Source organism: Cervus elaphus, chromosome 18, assembly GCF_910594005.1.
Source record: "Cervus elaphus chromosome 18, mCerEla1.1, whole genome shotgun sequence".
Classification (NCBI taxonomy): domain Eukaryota; kingdom Metazoa; phylum Chordata; class Mammalia; order Artiodactyla; family Cervidae; genus Cervus; species Cervus elaphus.
The window spans coordinates 56,249,658-56,265,615 of NC_057832.1; the positions used below are offsets into that span (position 1 = coordinate 56,249,658).

The 15,958-nt window shown below is 39.9% G+C and overlaps 1 protein-coding gene across 1 annotated transcript; it reads right to left on the reverse strand.

Annotated features, from left to right (window-relative positions):
• Window positions 1-2,121: 2,121 nt before the first annotated feature.
• On the reverse strand, window positions 2,122-3,990 carry CCDC71L (coiled-coil domain containing 71 like). The gene has a single exon (XM_043872821.1). It carries the CDS (start codon window positions 3,719-3,721, stop codon window positions 3,020-3,022), a length of 702 nt encoding a protein of 233 aa, XP_043728756.1. The 5' UTR covers window positions 3,722-3,990; the 3' UTR covers window positions 2,122-3,019.
• Between the last annotated feature and the right edge of the window lie 11,968 nt (window positions 3,991-15,958).

Here is a 15,958-nt window from a genome sequence, read left to right on the forward strand (position 1 = left end):
GGAGCTTGCCCTCAACAATCATGACATTACTGGTTTCAGGAAGGAAAATTAAGTTGTTGGTTGACAAGAGAGGATAAAAATGACATCAGAAAGATTCAAAGGTTAGCTGAGGTGACAGTCACCACATTTAGGCACTCAAGAGTTAAAAAGGAAATAAAAGCATAGTGAGGTGATCAACTTCCTCCTAGCTTCTCCCTCTACTTGTGCCATATGAGATATAAGATAATCTTAGAAGAGAAAGAATCAAGTCATGAGATTTCTTTAAAAAACTATATACAAGCTAAACTACAGACTCAGAGGACAGAAAATGGATGCCTCACCGTAAAGGCCACCTTGCCGTTTCTTTTCACATTCTGCCCAGTGTACCCACAAAATACTTTCACTTTCCTATTAATATACTAGCCAACTATATTAGTTGCTTCTTCACATTTTAGGAGTTGTAACGTAGGCTTTGCTAAAGACCACTTGGCAAAAATAAAGACTTTTTTGACCCCTATTTCACAAACTAGAAATGGTACGATTTTTAAACAGACCAGATAAAGAACAGATTGAATTCAAGATGGGCAATCAATCCAAACTGAAATCAGACAGCCCAGATAATCCGAAGATGCATTCATGCTAGTTCAAGTGCACTGAAGTAACAAGGCATGAGGGGAAAATGTTAAGAACCTCAGTTAAAATAAAACACATGGTGTCAATGGTCGTTTCAGTTTTGTGCTGAGCAGTTATCCTCCCAGCTAAGTTTAATTTCAAAACCCTCCGGGAAACTATCTGGATAAGCTGTATGTTGAAATTACATTCTAATATGGCCATTGAATTTGTTTTTTAATTATTATAAAACTATATACAATAGTAAGTGGTACGTACCAATACATAGTTTTTTCTTAGGGAGGGGTTAGTTAACTGAAAAGAAAAAAAAAAAAAATGAACAATTTGGGAGTGGGGGAAGGGAGAAAAACCTATGTATCTGAAATACAACTGCCATTGGAAGCTAATAACCAAAAGAATATATATAAGCTTCCTATCACAGAGATCAAATGTAACACTCTCCATCATCTAAGTAATGATTCATTTTTATTTACTCATGTGACAGTGTTTGTTACAATGCATTATTGAGTAGTGAATAAAAGAATATGAGGCATACTGGGAAACTGGCATCAAGTCATGTATTTATAATATATATATATAATTTTTTTTTTTACAAAACAAGAACACTGAAATTAAAGTCACAAAACTCCTACTTATGTACTATTAAACTTGAAAAATTCAATTCAGAAAGCTATGCCATTTGAAATCTAAGAACACAAGAGTCAAAATTGCAACTCTTACTATTCTCCTAAGAAGCTGCCAAGCAGAGACAAATCTTAATATTGAGGACTTCCTATGTTAAGTTCCAGCCAGTGTAAGTAGTTTCATGGCAGAATACTTAAATTTGAAAAACTGTGGTACAAAAACACCACTTGACCCTTTAGATATTGCAGTAAAATCTGGCTGTGGCACCACTGGCTAAAAACCATTAAGTCTTGCTGCCACCAATGACCAAAGGCACTTGGATAATCAAGAATTCCACTCTGGGCCATATGGTATAAATGCTATTACAAAAGTGTATAAGAAGGGTCAATACTCAGTGTGAATCGCCCGTTGGCTTCCTGTGGTCTTCAGCTGTCAACAAAGACAGGTAAATGCAAACATAATTATGAATGGAATTAAGATAAAAAAGGATACTCGTGGAGGAAAAAAGACAAATGTCACGATGTCTATAAAGGTGATGGGTATTAGTCGGGGCACTTTCTGCTATTCAACACAAAGTAGAGAAAGATCTATTTTGCCCAGAGTAACTGCAACAAGTTATTTGATAGCAAGAAATGCCCCCACCCCTCTAAAGAGCTACTAGTTCTGAGAACTCTAATGGGTATTCTGTTTACCATTTTAATCACCAGGTTTACACACATTCATTTCTCCTACGTGGCTCCCAATTTAAAATAGGTTACCTTTGAACTTCTCCTGGATTTGTATGTTAGACCAGTACAAAGAGGCCAAACCATTTCCAATAGGATTCCATCCATCTCTTTAACCAACACCAGTTCTTTGTAACTCATTTTTTCTTTATCACAAGCCATGTGGTTTCAACGTACTTTTTTATTTAATCAAAAAGAATTTAACAAATCAACTTTTCCTAAACAGAACTTTATATGAGTTTCTACCATTTTCTTTAGGAGCTCAGTAAATATAAACATTAAATCTCAATATAAAATCTTTAGAAACACCTCAAAAATGTTGAAATAGTTGTACTTTGCATCTCTTTGTTTGTAATCACTGAGCCCATGGCATTCAAATCATACAAATCCTTGCACTCTTAACATTAAGTCATAAGCTTGAAAAATATCCTTGGTCAAAGCTTTGGAATCCGGTTAAAATTAGGAAACGAGTGGGATTCAGAATACCCTGAGCACAAACGGGTGCAACAGCACAAAACAGGTTCGATCTATCGTCCAGACAGGTTCGATCTTTCGTCCAGAAAGAGGGGTGGCAGTTGAAAAGAAAAAAAATGGGGGTAGGGGGTGGGAAGGAGCTCGGGATAGAAGAGCGGGGTGAAAAGCAAGTAGATTCTGGCTTTATTACACAAGCACGAAACCAAATTCCTTTGGAAAAAATAACGACTTCTTCGGAGGACTTCCAGACCAGTGAGGTAGAGTCCAAAGGGAGGAAACGGATCTGCCCCTTCAGTCCTGGAGACGTCTCAGTCCGGGGTACGGAAGCAAAGGGCCCTCCCCCCTCCCCCCGCGGGTCCCGCGGTCTCCTCTGCTGCCCGGCACTGGGAGGGGGTGGAGGGCGCACCTGCCCCGGAGTTCCAGACGGCGGTGCCGCGGGCCCGGGAACACCATCCGGTGACTTCTTCGCCCGTAAAGTGCATGAGGGGACGGGGTCCTGGCCGGATCTGTAAACACTCGACTGACACTTGTCCATCCCTCCGGGCGGGAGCTCCGTCCCCGGCTGGGAGGGTGACGCGGGCTGCGCGTCACGCCCGGGGCACCGGGAAGCGGCGGAGCCTCACCACGGGTTCCAGGTTCACTCGCAGGACTTGGCGCGCTCTACGCCGTGCCGCCGCCAGGCTGCGCTCGCCCCACACGTCGCCGCCGACGCGGATGGTGGGGAAGGTGGTCAGCGTCGGGGTGGCCGCCCTCCAGATCTCCTCCAGGGTGCGGCCCCCGAAGCAGGGCTCCGGGGCCGCGGGCTTGACGGGGCAGCTCTCCTCGGGGACCGGCGGCGGGGGCGGCGGCAGCTTCCTCCGGCGGGCGGCTGGCGCCCGGGCTCCGCGGCGCCTCCTCCTGGCCGCCGCGCTCGGGGCCGGCCTGCGCGTCGGGCCGCGGGCGGCGGGGCCCCTCGGGGGGTCGGGGACGAGGGCCCGGCAAGAGGAGTAGCCGTAGACGTCCTTGCTGCGCAGGATGTGCGGGGAGAACTGGTGCTTGAGGCTGCAGAGGAAGCTCCAGAGCTCCGCGTCCGAGCTCATGAACTCCGTGCTGCGGGGCATGAACAGCTTGAAGGCGTCGCCCAGTGCCTTGGTGCTGTCGGCCAGCGACAGTTGCGACCGCGAGTACACCACCTTCTCCTCCCGCGCCTCCAGACCGGCCCCTCCTCCCGCCCTAAAGCCGCCGCCCCGGGCGGCCGCGGCCGGGGCCGCCGGGGGCCGGCGCCGCCGCCTCTTCACGCTGCGCCGCATCGGAGGCCGCTCGGGGCCGCCCGCGCTCGCCGGGTCCCGCCGCCGCCGTCCCCGCCCGTGTTTGGCTCCGCGGCGGCGGCCGCTGCTGGCACCTCCCGCCCGGCGCGTCTCTCGCTACTTTTCTCGCCTCCGCCGCCCCTCCCCCTCCGAGGGCGGAGGACGCGGGTGAAGATCCTGCTGCCCGGTACAAGATGGCGGCCGGCGCCCACCCCTGGGCTTTGTCATTGGACGGCGCCTCGCCCCCCTGGTTTCTCTTTCTTCTCCTCTCTTGCCTCCTTTCGCCCTCTGCCTTTCTTTAAATGTGCCCGCCTTTGGCCCCTCCTACTGCAGCCCCGACTCCACCCATTGGGTGCTCTCAGAAGAGGGCGGGGACTAATGGGGGAGAGGCCAGTTCCTGGAAGATGGTGCTGGGGTGGGTGATGGTGGCTCTTGAACACGCGTCAACAGTTGGGTGGGTATATGGGGAGGGTGCCTTGTCTAGAGTAAGGGGTGGACATCAGTTCCACTTTGGGGGGAGTCACTCTACTCTCGGAATGAGTGGATGTGCATTTATGGATTGAGCTGGGAGGTCTACCAGCCTGAATAACAAAGGGAGACCTACCCAAAGGCTGTAGTTTGTATCACAGAAAGGGAAATTGGGTGTAAGTCTAGAGGGAATGGGCCTTCCACAATTCTCTTCTGAACCTCCAGAGGCCTCTTTTGCATCTTCATCCAACTCTTCCCCACTTTGACCCCAATCCATGTCAAGCAACATGGTAGTAATCCAGAATCATTCAGATAATACGGATGCTGTCAGTAGCATGGTCTCCTTCTAGACAATGGAACCATGTTCACATTAGGAGATGCTCTGTTTATCAGGAAAGTAAAGCCTGTTATACCCATAGAACTTTGCTCAAGTTGATCAAAGATCAATTACAACAAAGCCATTCTCCTTACAGAAAATATAATTTTTAAATATACAGTTGATTTTAAATGAGTGCACTTCACCTTTCATTTAGTTTTAGTATGTCCCTTTGCAGTACTATCTCTAGCGCAGAGAAAGGATGCAGTTTCACAATCAAAAGGTTTCTGTTGAAAAGAACAGGTTGTTAAAACCCCATCACCTTTTGTACTTGAGAGGAGGGGATTGAATGTTTATAGAGTAATGCACAATCTTCTGTCATTTTCTATCCTCAGTACTTAGTTCAGCACCTGTCAGACAGTGGGCACTCTATTTCTGTTGAGTGAACCAATGAAAAACATAATGATGTGAGAAGCATATATTCAAATTGCTAAGAACAGGACAATTTCCCATTTTACGTTTCAGGTTTATCTTAACTCCATTAAAGTTTTAAGGTTAAAAAAAAAATCTCCTAATACTTAGAACTGTGAGGTAGACGCAAATTTTACCCCTGAGTGAGCACTTTATCTTGCAGTAGAAAACTGATAGAGCGGAGTTTTGTGATTCACACATAGCTGCTATTGGTTCCCTCAAATATTTGAGCTAAAAGACACCTAGTTCAATATCCTTATTTCATGGATGAGGAAATTTGGATCCACAGAGGTTGGGTAATAAGGCTTCTTGATTGTAGGACTAGGACTATAGTTTAGGTCTTTGGATTCCTAATCTTAGTGTTCTTTATATTTCACTGGAGATTTTACAAATTGTGCTGCTCAGACTCAAAGAGGTTCAGTAGAAAATGCCTTCTGTAAGAGTGGAGTGACCAAGGAAAAGAGCGGTTCACCTGATTCCACTTCCGGCTGCTCCCAGAATTGAGCGTTTTTAACCTGTCCAGTATACTGGACTTATAGATTATATTTTCTTAGAACCAGATTTTGTTTAACTTCAATAAAAAATAAAACAAAAATATTTTGAAAGTTGCTTCTCTGTACCAGAGCATCCTGTCCATGCACTGGGTTTATGTGAAAACCAAGCTTCCTACCAGAGGACCAGTTCTCAACCTACCTAAATCATGGTAAGTTTCTGAAGAGAAAATCAGTTTCCTAGAAAAGCATATCCTGATCTCAGAACAAGATTATGGAGCCAGTTATCAGCTTCCTAAGTCCTTATAAAGAAATGATATTACAACTCTTTGCATCACAATTAGTTCTGTTGGTAATTTTGGGAACACATACTAATGTGAAATTTGTATAACTTCCAATGGAATGCCCCTGCAAGACAGACATAGAAAATCTCATAGAGTAAGCCAGCAGAATGGTAAAGGGGCTTCATACTGAAAGAAAAATAAGGATTTATATACTCCTAGCTTCTCGTCTTGATATTTCTTCCCTTTCATGTTAATCCTGTTTTAAGTACTTAGGGTTCTTAAGTATGGAAAGGCTTAGGGTCGTTTGCTACATAAATATACCAGACATCTATACAAACTTACAGAATTGATTTCGATTGAAAGGATAAATCTTATGAGACTATTCTCATACTAAGGAAACATAGGTCTCAACAAATTGCAGAGCATTCAAAAGTTCATTTTATAATACATACTCATTTAATTTACTTAAACCAAACAATATCTTTGTGAAATATTTTTAGGAATTAACATCATGTCAAGTGCTTAAATTATTGTATAATTTTAAATTTGGCATTGTTTGATTTCTCTGTTTCTTATTTTTACATTTCTTCCTGCTTCCACCTTTTGATTAGCTTAAATAGTCCTACAAATGGTACTTACCATTCTCCAGAAGTGAGTAACATTTACACATAATTTTTTCTTTTAGTTCCTGAGACTCTCCTAAGACACTACAAAGTTTTTGGAAAGTTAAAATTAAATTTATTTAATCTTATTGCAAATTAAAATCTTGTTCTTGAGGAAACACTGTTTAAAATGCTGAGTTTATTTCTTTACCTCTCAAGGAGAATGATGCGTCCTTCCTATATCTGATAGTGGTGAATAATAAGAACAAACTGAACAAAAAATTAGCTATGTGTGTATATTTCTGAATTTATGCAGTTTAAAATGTAGTTTATAATTTATGTAGTTTAAAAATGAAACTGAAAAGAATAAAGTGATTAGAGAAATTAAAAATAACATATATCTCTTTGCTATCCAGAACTTGTGCTATAAGATTCTACTTCTATAAAATAATTTGCTTCTTACAAAGTGGCCAAAAAATTTAAAAGTATCTGTAAATGGCTGGGAGCATCCACTCTGGAATCAAATAGACTTGGAACCAAACAGATCTTTATAACATAATATCCTTAGATATTTAAAAAATCTTTCTGAGCCTATTTCTTCATTTATAAAATGGGTGTAATCTCTGCTTCAATAGATTATTTTGAGGATTGAAGGAGCAAATATGAGTAAAACTTGTACTAGAGTGTCTGGATCATAGTAGGCATCTGATAAATAATAGTTATCATTATTTGTCTTATCTAATTATGAGGATTTTGTTTGGTTTAGCCTACATATTCCAAATCCTACATTACAGTGGGAGTCTATAGATTTCTTAAGTAATAGATGAGGGGAAAAGAAAAATGTTACAGCAAGAAGGAAATTTAGAGATCATCTAATGGGTCCAACACTCTTAATTCAGATGAGAATATTAAGATGCCAAGAGAGCTGCCAAAGTTTACACAGCCGAATGGTGGAATACTCTGAACTAGAACCTAGGTCTCTAACTGTTAATCCAAAGTTGTTTCTAACAACTCTGGTATTTAATCCAAGGAGATAGCATTAATTTGTAGTCCAAATGAAATTACATAGAACATGATTCATCAATTTCAGCCTTTTCATTAAAATAATTATGAAGTACTGTAGATTTTTCTATAAAAGTTACCTCAAACCTCTGATATGCTCCTGTGTGTGTGTGTGTTAGTCACTCAGTCGTGTCCAACTCCCTGTGACCCCATGGACTGTATTTAGCCTGCCAGGCTCCTCTGTCCATAGGATTCTCCAGGCAAGAATACTGGAGTAGATTGCCATTCCCTTCTCCAGAGGATCTTCCTAATCCAGGGATCGAACCCTGGTCTCCATTGCAGGCAGATTCTTTACCATTTGCTACAGGGAAGTCAAACTGTCTAATTTAAAATACACAAAATACACATATAAACTGAGAGGCCAGGACTTCCACTTCCAAGAAAATAAAATACATGTACTTTCCCTATTCCTCCTGCTACTTTCAGTTTAAAACCCTGGGCATTATATATAAAAGGAACATAAGAAGACTGAAGAATGGAGAGGAGAAAGCCAGTCTAAGGATTTCAGAACCCAAAGAACAACACATTAGTGAGTTCCCTGGGTTTTCTTTTTTCTCTTTTCTGCACATACCTTAGACTGGGTGCTGGAGAAGTCAGCAACCAAGAAACACCAACAGACATAAAAGTGCTGACAAGATCATGTTCTCTCTAACTTTACAACCAAGAAAGGCATAACCTACCAAGACAAAAACTTTCAGAAAATTATCAATCTACCACAGCAAAATAGCACCAAAAAACAAACAAACAACTATGGCTTCTACCCTCTCCAGGCTATAAGTTGGCACTCCACCACCCCCACTGGAGTAGTGTCAGAGAAGGTCAAGTAGAGACTCATCAATCTCATCCCTGCTGGGCAAGAGAGAAGCTATTCTCTTCTAAAATGTCAGTGCAGACCATGTGGGGAGCAGTAATAAGACACTCCTAGTCCTCTCAGTAGAGGTCTAGTAACCAGCTAGCATTCCCACCCCCACCAAATAACAATGAGGCAGAGTGGGAAACTTGGACTTATACTCGGCAATAGTGAGGCAGCATCCCTTCCTTTCCTTTCTGTAAAAATGTCAAAGGAAACCGGCTAAAAACAGATGGTTTAAATAATATCCAGAGTCTCATAACATAATAGCCAAAATGTCTAGGTTGCAACTGAAAGTCACCTAATGCTGAGAACCAAGAAGATCTCAAATTGAATAAAAAGGGATCATCAATAAATGTCAACACTAAGATGAGAAAGATGTCAGTATTTTATAGCAAATATTTTAAAATAGCCATTATAAAGACATTTTAACAAGTAGTTATGAACACACTTGAAACAAATGAAAAAGAGTTGCTGTGAAGAAATAAAACATCTCAGCAAAGAAACAGGAGATATAAAGAGGAACCAACATGGAAATTTTAGAACTAAAAAATACAATGATTGAAATATAAAAAATTTAGAGAATGGTCTCAACAGCAGAATGGAGAAAAAAATCAGTAAACTTAAAGATAAAACAATAGATTTAATCCCATCTGAAAAAAAGAGAGGAAATATACTAAGAAATCAGAACAGAGCCACAAGGACCTATGGGACTATAAGATCTATTATTAGTGTCATCAGAGGACTGGAAGGAGAGGAGAAAGAAGGCTGAGCTGAAAAAGTACTTGAAATAATGGCTGAAAAATGTTCCAAATTTGGCAACAGACATAAATCTATAGATTTAAGAAGCTGAACACGCCTAAGCAAGATACACCCAAAGAAATCCACATCAAAACAAATCATTGTCAAACATCTGAAAACTAAAACCAAAAAGAAGTCTTGAAAGTAGCAAGATAAAAAGTACACCTTACAGATGAAGGAAAACTATTTGAATAGCAATAGATATTCTCACTAGAAACCATAGGTATCAGAAGTAGCTCAACATTTTTCAAGCCCTAAAAGAAAAGAGCTGTCAGCCCAGATTTCTATATCCAGTGAAAATATCCTTCAATAATGAAGAAGAAATCAAGACATTCACAAATAAAGGAAAACTAAGAGACTCTGTCGCCAGCAGATCTACCTAAAAGAATGGCTAATGGAAGTTCTCTGAACAAAAAGAAAACAATAAAATGAGGAAAGCTGGGACATTGGGAAGGAAGGAAGAACAGAGTAAGCAAAAAATGAGTAAGTATAACTTCCCTTTTCAAAATTATGTTTGATGATTAATATGAACTGAATGTTTGTGTCCTCCTGCCAAATTCATTTGTTGAAGCCCTAAGCCTCATTGTGGAGTTGCTGAAAATTAAATAAAGGTCATAAAGGTGGAGTCCTATTTTGATAGGGCTGGTATCCTTATGAGAAGAGAAAGAGACTCCAGGGTGCTGTCTCTCTCTCTAACATGTGAGAATATAGAGAGAAGGATACTATCTGCAAGCCAGGAAGTGGGCTGTCACCAGGACTAAACCAGCTGGCACCTTGATCTGGGACTTCTCAGCCTCCAGAACCATGAGAAAGTAAATTTCTGTTGTTGAAGCCACACTGTTTGTGGTATTTTGCTATGGCAGCCCAAGCGGACTAACACAATGGTTGAAATAAATATTATAACACTAATGCATGCATTAAGTATATATGTAAAGGAAATATTTAAGACACATATATTAGAAATGGAGAATAAAGGGACATAAGGGAGATAAAATGGAACTCGTACTTCACTGTAACTCATAAAATGACATGAGTTGCCTGGGATAAGTTATGTTTATATAGGATAATACCTAGAGCATTCACTAAAAAATATAAAAAGAGACATACTTAAAAATAATATAGGTAAATAAAAATAGAATTCTAAAAAAATGTTTAAGTGACCCACAGGAAGGCAGGAAAAGAAAATAAATGAAAAATAGAAAACAGAAAATGAAATAAAATGAAAGGCTAAGTCTACAACATAAAATTAATATAATAGTAGTTACTTATAAATGATTAATCAAATCAGCAATTGACCAGATGGGAAACAGACTAAGAAATAGATCAGACTTGAAATTAGCTCAGTTCAGTCAGTTGTGTCCGACTCTTTGCAACCCTATGGACTGCAGCACGCCAGGCCTCCCTGTCCATCACCAGCTCCCAGAGCTTACTCAAACTCATGTCCATTGAGTTGGTGATGCCATCCAACAATTTCATCCTCTGTTGTCCCCTTCTCCTCCTGTCTTCAATCTTTCCCAGCATCAGGGTCTTTTCCAGGGAGTCAGTTCTTCACATCAAGTGGCCAAAGTAATGGAGTTTCAGCTTCAGCATCAGTCCTTCCAATGAATATTCAGGACTGATTTCCTTTAGGATGGACTGATTGGATCTCCTTGCAGTCCAAGGGACTCTCTCAAGAGTCTTCTCCAACACCACAGTTCAAAAGCATCAATTCTTCAGCGCTCAGCTTTCTTTATAGTCCAATTCTCACATCCATACATGATACTGGAAAAAACATAGCTTTGACAAGACGGACCTTTGTTAGCAAAGTAATGCCTCTGTTTTTTAATATGCTGCCTAGGTTGGTCATAACTTTTCTTCCAAGGAGCAAGCATCTTTTAATTTCAGGGCTGTGGTCACCATCTGCAGTGATTTTGGAACCCAAAAAATCAATTCTGTCACTGTTTCCATTGCTTCTCCATCTATTTGCCATGAGGTGGTGGGACCAGATGCCATGATTTTAGTTTTCTGAATGTTGAGTTTTAAGCCAATTTTTTCACTCTCGTCTTTCACTTTCATCAAGAGGCTCTTTAGTTCTTCTTTGCTTTCTGCCATAAGGGTGGTGTCACCTGCATATCTGAGGTTATTGATATTTCTCCTGGTTCTTTGTTCCTCAGGTCCAGTTAAAAGATTTTTCTTATATTTAATTAAAATCTCTTCTATCATTTACCCATTGTCTGTATTCATAGAACCCATCTGGAAAACTAAGTTTTTGATGGTCAAAACTGCAAGGTAAGCAACTTCTTCATACTGTTAATTCATATTAAATTTAAAGTCAAATAAAAACCTTAATATTTTCCCCATATGAACTTTTCCAAAATCATGTATGCCTCTACCATACAGTACTGTACATGGAAGACTTTATATTTATCTTTGTTCAGTTTCCTTTTGTTAATGTCAGTCCAACATTCTTACTTACCTACTGTGATACTTTTGAATCTGGATTCCGTCACGTCTGATTTTGATGAATCCTTTCAGTAAACTAAACAAGCACGCTTCCACGTTAAACCAAGTCATCAATGACATAATCAACTAGCACAGATTTGATGAAAGACCTATGTCACTCTACTGGAAACTTGTTCATGCTGGTACATGTTCACTCTTTGGACATGATTGGTTCATTAGCCTCAAGCCTGCCTTATATTATCATTACCCAGCTCATGCTCTCTTAATGTTATAAAAATATTGTCACGTTTTTGTTGAAATCAAAATATGCTATGTTGAAATCAAAATATACTGTAGGCCTTTCCAAAATCTACTAAAACTGATATCCCTATCAAAAGTGAAATAAAGTCATCACATTTTTTATAATCTCTGTTTGATGTCAACTGAAGATACCCACTTGCCCTATTCATTTTCTTGATAATTTTGGAGCTCAGCTGTAATTATAAGGAAAGATAAGTAGCCAGTTTGAGACTATTAGCATCAGATTGGAAAAATATTAACATATTGAACCAAAAATGGGGAAAAGACAACTAAATAAAATAAATAACTAAATGAGTAAGAGTCAACAAACTAGTACCATAACTTTAAAAACAATATTGCCATTTGGACACAAAAGTAGGATGCATACATAGACATGTAAAATTCTAGAATCACAAAGTAATTTTTATAATCTTCTTAATATCGCTTAGATTAATCTCAACACACAGTTCCAATCCCACTCCTTTAACACTGAGAAATCTTCAGTGAATCTCCATTGCCTACCAAATTAAGAATAAATTCTGTAGCCTGATATTCAAAAAGTTTCAAATTATGACCCTAACCTACATTGAAGCCTTATTTTGCCTAGACCAAAACAAAACGTCCTGCCAAACTTCACCATAATGTATTTCTAGAATGTCTGTTCATTCAACCATTCAAATAATTTCTCTAGAGCCTACTATACACCAAGCCAAGTGCTGGCAATAAACCATAAGCAGAACTGTATCCGGAACCTGTCTCTTGATGCTTATAGGTTAGGGTTATTAGTTTCCTATTGCTGCTGTAACAAATTACCACAAACTTGGTGACTTAAGACAACACAAATGTATTATATTACAGTTTTAGAGGTCTGCAGTTTGACACTGGATTAACTAGGCTAAAACCAAGTTGTAAGCAGGACTTCATTCCTTCCTGGAGGTTCTAAGGGCAAATCCATTTCCTTTTCTTTTCCAGCTTCTTGAAGCCATCCATATTCTTTGGTCTTTTCTCTGGTCTTTTCTCCATCTTCAAAGGCGGCAATATTAAACACATGTGACCATTCTTCAAAAGTTATATTTCCTACTGACTCTTGATGCTTCTGCTTACTTTTTGAACTAAGATCCCTTACAATTACACTGGGTTTCCAGGGGTAATCCAGGATAATCTCTATTTTAAAGTCAGCTGATTAACAAACTTAATACCATCTACCGTACAGTTGTGTTTATTTCACCTACTAGTAAGGCTGTGCTCACGAACCTTCAAGTTAAGCTTCAGCAGTATGTGAACTAAGAACTTCCAGATGTACAAGTTGGGTTTAGAAAAGGCAGAGGAACCAGAGATCAAATTGCTGACATTCTTTGGATCATAGAGAAAGCAAGGGAATTTCAGGAAAACATTTACTTCTGCTTCATTGACTATGCTAAAGACGTTAACTGTGTGGATCACAACAAACTGTGGAAAATTCTTAAAGAGATGGGAATACCAGACCACCTTACCTGTCTCCTGAGAAACCTATATGCAAGTCAAGAAGCAATAGCTAGAACCTTACGTGGAACAACTGACCAGTTCAAAATTGGGAAAGGAGTATGACAAGGCTGTATATTGTCATACTGTTTTTTTAATTTACATGCAGAGTACATCATGCAAAATGCTGAGCTGGATGAATCACAGGCTGGAATCAAGATTGCTGGGAAAAATATCAACAACCTCAGATATTCAATTGATACCACTCTAATGATGGAAGGCGAAGATGAACTAAAGAGACTCTTGATATCAGAAGGTGAAAGAGGAGAGTGAAAAAGCTGGCTTAAAACTCACCATTCAAAAATGAAGGTCATAGCATCTGGTCCCATTACTTCATGACAAATAGAAGGGGAAAAAATGGAATCCAGTTACAAATTTTATTTTCCTCAGCTCCAAAATCACTATGGATGATGACTGCAGCCATGACATTAAAAGATGCTTGTTCCTCGGAAAGAAAGCTGTGACAAACCTAAACAGCACATTAAAAAGAAGAAACATCACTTTACTGACAAAAGTCCATGTAGTCAAAGCTATGGTTTTTCCAGTAGTCATGCATGGATGTGAAAATTGGACCATGAAGAAGACTGAGCACCAAAGAATTGATGCTTTTGAACTGTGGTGCTGTGGAAGGCTCTTCAGAGTCCCTTGGACTGCAAGGAGATCAAATTGGTCAATCCTAACGGAAATCAACCCTGAATATTTACTGGAAGGACTGATAATGAAGCTGAAGCTCCAATACTTTGGCTACCAGGTGGGAAGAGCCGACTCACTGGAAAAGACCCTGATGCTGGGAAAGACTGAAGGCAAACGGAGAAGAGGGTAACAGAGAATGGGATGCATAGATAGCATCACTTACTCAATGGACATGAATTTGAGCAAACTCTGGGAGATAATGAAGTACAGGGGAGCCTGGCAGGCTGCAGTCTTTGAGGTTGAAAAGAGTCAGATACAACCTAGTGACTGAACAACAATTCCATCTGCAACCTTAATTCCCCTTTTTCATGTAAACTAACACACCTTCACATTCCAAAGACTAAATGTGAACATCTTTGGGGAACCATTATTTTGCCTGCAGAATTATAGGTTTAACTAGTAATAGCACAATTTTAACATAAACTGGATATTCATATTCTATGCCAGACCCCATGTTAACCATGTCACAGGAATCACTTCATTTAATATTTATAACAGTCCCATGAGGTAAATACTGTTCTATCTGCCCCACTTTACAAATGAGCAAACTGGGACTATTCTTTCCCATCTACTTTTCCACTCATTTCTCCCATCTTCCTCTTTGCAAATCTTATCCATCCTTTGAGGTTCCTAGCAAATGCCATATTATCCCCTATGTTCTCTCTTCCTTCTCTGAAGTCTGTGTCATTTTGCTTTCATCTTCCACACTTTGCCATCCATATCTATATTCCACTTTAAACTTGCCTCCAGGAGAATCATTGTTACTAAGCAGAATGTATTGTCTCTCTCAGTTGTGATGGGACAGAAGAAAAGTTGCAAACCATCTAGATTATAAACTCCTTCACAGCAAGACACATGGAAAGGGAAAAATATTGAAGATGCATCTTACTCATCTTTCTATTTGTCATATTTGTCACATATATAGCAATAACTCCTTAATATTTTGCTCTGCACATAGTACTTTATAGTTTAAAAAAGTACTTTATCTGATTGGATCCTCAAAGAGCCAAGTCAGTGAAACAAGAAAAGAATGTTATTATACTCATTTTATGGAGGAGGAAACTGAAGCCCAGTAAGGGTCACTGATGTGCTCAAGGTGAAAATGATAAAGCTGGATCCTGAAACAAAGGTTTCTGATTCAAAGACCAGTATTCTTTTCAATACTGTTTCTCCTTACTCATGGTTTTTAAAAAAACACTCAACGATTATTTTTAAACAAATCTTTTTAAATATTATAGAATGATTTATGGCTATCTTTACAACTTCACCCTTTATGTTCTCATTTTGTTCTAATTTTATCATTTGGTGACATGAACCAACTAGATAATCCATTAAGATGACATTAAGTTCTAAAATTCATTGAACAAAAGGGATAGAAAATAAAGCCCTTTTAAAAAATGATTAGACACAGAAAGTTCAACAAGTGGTTCTCAGTCAGTTAGGAAGCCAAGCCCAGGCAGCTGAGGCAGTGACCCAGGTCCTATGTTAAGTGCATCCTGTGTAGGAAGAGCCCCAGCCCAAGTGAACACTGGACAACCCCAAGGCAAGGGTTCCCACAGCAATGATCTCCTTCCGGTAGTTTCCACCACATCCCAGCCTGGGCACACAGTTGGTGGAGAATTCTCAGGGGATAAAATTTGTTATGATTATGAAAAAGAAAGGGAGAAGTTAGCTTAGATCCCAGTTTGTGACCCTTTGTAAGAGCTACCAAGAACCTTAAGGTGGAAGCTGCCTTAGACACTGCATATTTGCCTGCCACTCAATGGTGAATTCCTGCTACCAAAAAAGAAAAAGCACTGACCCCTCTGTTAGTCTCTTCACCATACAAGAACCTGTGCTTCTCAGCCAAATTCGCTTCCTCTGACAGAGGAACTTTTATTGGCCGTTCACCAAGAGGGAGGTCCACAGAAGCCTTCACTAAGAGACTTGTTTTTACTACTTTACCATCATAATAAACACT